Here is a 4,919-nt window from a genome sequence, read left to right as displayed (position 1 = left end):
GGTTTCTTCTCCTCTACTTATATACAACATCCAAAAATAAGGCTGTGTGCTGGTATAAATGTGCTTGTGCATTTGTGATGTTAGATTTATTAGCTTATAACCTGTGCAGAGCTTATAAATATGTAAAAGATTCAAAACAGAAATATGTCTGTTCATACAGTAACTTCATACAGTAAATAAAGATCTGCAAGGATACTTTTCCCCCTTTTTTGTATTGTACAACAATGACAAAAATGGTTATGAATTCTATGTTATGTATGCATTATGTTTGTTTGTTTGTTTGTGTGTTTGTTTGTTTGTGTGTTTGTTTGTTTGTTTGTTTGTTTGTTTGTTTGTTTGTTTGTTTGTTTGTTTGTTTGTTTGTTTGTTTAGATGTATTGGGTCTGTATTTTGTTTACATTTCAGTCTAACTAACACCACAAGACTTTGTTTGGAAGTGGACCGAAACCATTCTTTTCTTGGGGTCTTGGTCTGCATGTTTTCCAGTTCAAATGACCCACACTAACAAATGACCCACACTAACAGAGCAATCACATCAGAGTTTGTATTAAACGAACAAATCCTGCCATGTGTAAACACAGCCTAAGACAGGGGTCACGTCTCGTTCCTGGAGGTCAGATGCCCTGCAGGGTTTAGCTCCAACTTGCCACAACACACCTGCCTAGGCGTTTCAAGTATACCAAGTAAGACCTTGATTAGCTTGTTCAGGTATGTTTGATTAGGCTTGGAGCTCAAATCTGCAGGACACCAGACCTCCAGGAACAAGGTTGGTAATCCCTGGCCTAAGAGAATAATGCTTATCTATGAATGTTGAGGCTTAATGTTAATTCATAACATACACATTCAACTTGATTGGTGAAATAAAAGTGATACAATCCAATGAATAAAAAGGAGCAATGAAACATTACAAACCAAGAAAAGATGTTTATGCTTTGACAACCACTGGATAAAAGCACAAAAATAGTGACAGAAAATGTCACATCTTTACACAACCAAACAGACAGTACAATAACTGACCATATTTTTAGCTGCCTAGGGGTAGGACACCATAAAGAGCATAGAAAAGACTAAGCTTTGCTCAGTAGATAAAAAAAAAAACAACTACACATGGAACACATCTCTCAAAAATTTCTGATATATGGTAATACAGTATATGCAAATTTAATATATAACATACAAGTGCATGTTTGAATTGTGCATATATATAAAATTTATGTCATATATGCAACATGTAATTCTAAATTACAATACAAATATGTTCAAACATGTTAGTTGCAATTAAATGTATGTTTTAATTTATGCCAACATCTATTTGAACATTTGAATTAGGGAAAATATATATGTAAGGGGCTGTTTTTGCAATATTTCGAAATATATGTTGCATACAGGATATTTAATATGAATTTAAATATCATATATGTAATTGAAATACTTTGAATGGCATATACTTGCATATGGGATGTTATATATAGTATTTAAAGAGTATAAATTGCACTCAGACCAAATCTGCAATAAAAATGTAATGGTATGTTTTGTAATTAAAAAACTATATTTTTGGAAATGTGTAATCTCTTGGGGTGAGACTTCCTGAGTTTGACATAGTTCTGTCACTTCTCTACTACAGTATCTTCCTGAAAATGTTCCTTCATATCTTGTTAGTGTTGAGCATGCTTTTTTTGCTATATTTTTAATATTAGCATGTTCAGTTTCTCTACTATAATGTAGATGCATCAAAAGGTTTGTGTTGATGCTCCTATGTTGCTATCTATTGCCAAAAACAGCATATTTTTAACAGTATGCCCAAAAAAAACTTATTGAGCATTCTGGAAACCCATGAAATGTACCTCATCCTATCTGAAGGAAGCACACATCGGAAGTGTCAAATGTGTCATTTCAAATCTTGTAACCACAGACTAGTATAACAAGTGGTGTGGAGTTCTCCCAAAGAGACAGAACAGTTTTAACATCATCTTACCAGCAGGACAGCTTAAGGCGACTCTAACAAGCATCTTGGAGAAGATGGACAAGAAACTGGAATTCAGTCTGCTGTTTTTGTCCATACTCATTTTTACAAATCACATCAGGGGCTTTAACTTGGATCTAAACCAATACACGGTCTTCTCTGGCCCCGAGGACAGCTACTTTGGTTTCTCAGTGGACTTTTATCAGTCAAGCAGTAAGAGGTGAGTATTGCAGACCTGCACAGCGTACATTCTCCATATGAAGTAGCTAGCTGATGGTTTCAGAATGTGTTAAGCCCTTCATTCAAATATGCTGATCCTGAAAGCCATCACTGGTGTGGTACCTAAAGGGTCTCTATAGATCCCTCAAGGGTACATATTAGTACCTAAAAAGTACAGAAGTGTACCTCTTAAAATTTGTAGGTACAGATTTAAGCTTTTGAGTTACCAATTTGGACCCTTTAAATACAAATGTGTTTCTTTTGTAAAGGTACCACCCTAGTGATAGCTCTTGTACCTTTATTTCCGAGAATGTACAGTTATCAACAACAATTATTCATCCATTGTATTGTGCAGTTCTGCTTTAATGGAAAAACAGTACTACCGTTTTACATTTTAGTTTCAATTTTAAATCACTTAGTATTTAGTATAGAGTTAAAGTTCATTAAAAAAATTATTAAGTTTATGTACATTTTAAGTATATTTTACTTACCATTACCAAAAGTCTACAGAACAAACCATTGTTAAACAATAACTTGCCTAATAACCCTAACCTGCCTAGTTAACCTAATTAATTAAGCCTTTAAATGTCACTTTAAGCTGTATAGAAGTGTCTTGAAAAATATCTAGTCAAATATTATTTACTATCATCATGGCTTAGATAAAATAAATCAGCTATTAGGGATAAGTTATTAAAACGATTATGTTTAGAAATGTGTTGAAAAAAATCTGCTCTCCGTTAAACAGAAACTGGGAAAAAAAATAAACACGGGGGCTAATAATTTAGGGGGGCTATATATAGATATACACACACACATACATACATACACACTTGAAGTCAGAATTATTAGCCCCGCTTTGATTTTTTTTCTTTTTTAAATATTTTCCTAAAGATGTTTAAAAGAGCAAGGAAATGTTCATTTGTTCATGTGTAACATTATAGATGTATTTGCTGTCAATTTCGATCATGAAATTTTTATCAATTGTGTTTTTATCATGCCAAATAAAAATGTAGATTTATTTTTTGAAAAATGATTTAAGCTGTTTGAAGAAAATCTACTATTTCATTTATTCATTCATTTTCTTTTTGGCTTAGTCCCTTTATTAATCTGGGGTCGCCACAGTGAAATGAACCACCAACTTCTCTGTTTTATGCAGCGGATGCCCTTCCAGCTGCAACCCATCACTGGGAAACATCCATACACACTCGTTCACACACATACACTATGGATAATTTAGCCTATCCAATTCTTTGGAGTTGTGCTGGAAACCGGAGCACATGCAACGAACACGCAAACTCCACACAGAAACGCCAACTGACCCAGCCGAGGATCGAACCTTCTTGCTGTGAGGCGAACGTGCTACTCACTGTGCCACTGTGCAGCCCATCTACTATTTTTAAATTACTAAACTTTTTATCTATAATTAATTATACTGCATATACTATAAACTACACTATAACTAAAAATATATGGCTATTTTTCTCTGTTTTCCCCTTGCAGTGTAAGTGTGGTGGTTGGAGCTCCAAGAGCAAACACAAATCAGTCTGGGGTCTCTCATGGTGGCTCTGTCTTCATGTGTCCCTGGGCAACAAGAGGACAATCATGTCAGACCTTAAACTTTGACCAAAAAGGTGAGTAAACTCCTCCAGTATGTACTGTATATGGAATACATACCAAAATAGCCAGATTTTACTGCCAGAATAACTGTAGACAATTTTATACTGATTCATAAAAGCTGCCGATCTGTCTTTTTTTCTACATTCCAAATGTTAAAAAGTTTAATATACAGCACTGCAGCTCTTATTTTGTAATAATTCAACATTTGTAAACTGATGTTCAATGTTCGTTTTTTTGGAAACGTCAACCAAAAAATGTTTCTATCATCATTAACTAACCCCTAACATTTTCCAAACCAGTTTGAGTTTGTTGGTTTGAAGACATTTCAAATAATATTTCAAACAAGTAACTATTTATATCTATGCAAGGAAAATATAAGTCAACAGGTACTGGTTTCCAACATTCATTCATTCCTTCATTCAATTATTTGTTTTCTTTTCGGCTTAATCTCTTTATTAATCGATGGTTGCCACAGTGGAATGAACCCCCAACTTATCCAGCATATGTTTTACGCAGCGGATGCCCTACTAGCTGCAACCCAGCACCGGGAAACACCCATACCCTCTCATTCACACACATACACTACAGACAATTTGGCTTACCCAATTCACCTACATCGCATGTCTTTCGACTTCTGAGGGAAACCAGAGCACCCCATGCCAACACCAGGAGAACATGCAAACTCCACACAGAAATGCCAACTGAGCCGACAGTGCTACCCACTGCGCCACCATGCTGCCCCAGATTCCAACATTCTTCATTTATTCCTATGTGTTCAAGAGAACAAACAAATGGGCTTGGAACATGTGAGTACAGGGTGAGTCAATGACAGAATTTTCATTTTAGGCTGAACTGTCATTTTGAATAAAAAACACACAAGAATTGAATCAAAACAAAATGAAAGCTTGCAAATCAGTTACAATTTGATTTTTGTACCCAGTATGTACAGCATATAATGGAATGCCATTTCACATAAAGACATATTGTTCCACACGTTTTTTCTCAATCCATTACTCAAAGGTGATGAAAATATTACATTTGGTAACATGCTCCTAATGGCTCACAAGTCGAACCAGTGGTTGGGTGCTTCAGTTCGAACCTACAACAACTACATCTTGGT

At 35.1% G+C, this 4,919-nt stretch overlaps 1 protein-coding gene across 1 annotated transcript in view; it reads left to right on the top strand.

Moving 5' to 3' along the window:
* Nucleotides 1-1,946: 1,946 nt before the first annotated feature.
* The window catches only part of itga2b (integrin, alpha 2b), a 31,996-nt gene continuing 29,023 nt past the window's right edge, over nt 1,947-4,919 (top strand). Inside the window, exons 1-3 of the mRNA NM_001003857.2 lie at nt 1,947-2,183; nt 3,683-3,813; nt 4,820-4,917. Of these exons, the coding sequence (NP_001003857.2) occupies nt 2,020-2,183; nt 3,683-3,813; nt 4,820-4,917 (393 nt within the window). The 5' untranslated portion in view covers nt 1,947-2,019. The remainder of the gene's footprint in view (nt 2,184-3,682; nt 3,814-4,819; nt 4,918-4,919) is intronic.

This window comes from Danio rerio, chromosome 3, assembly GCF_052040795.2.
Source record: "Danio rerio strain M-AB ecotype USA chromosome 3, GRCz13ab, whole genome shotgun sequence".
NCBI lineage: Eukaryota > Metazoa > Chordata > Actinopteri > Cypriniformes > Danionidae > Danio > Danio rerio.
Note: the sequence above shows the minus strand (reverse complement) of the source record. Positions and strands in the feature narration are given on the sequence as shown.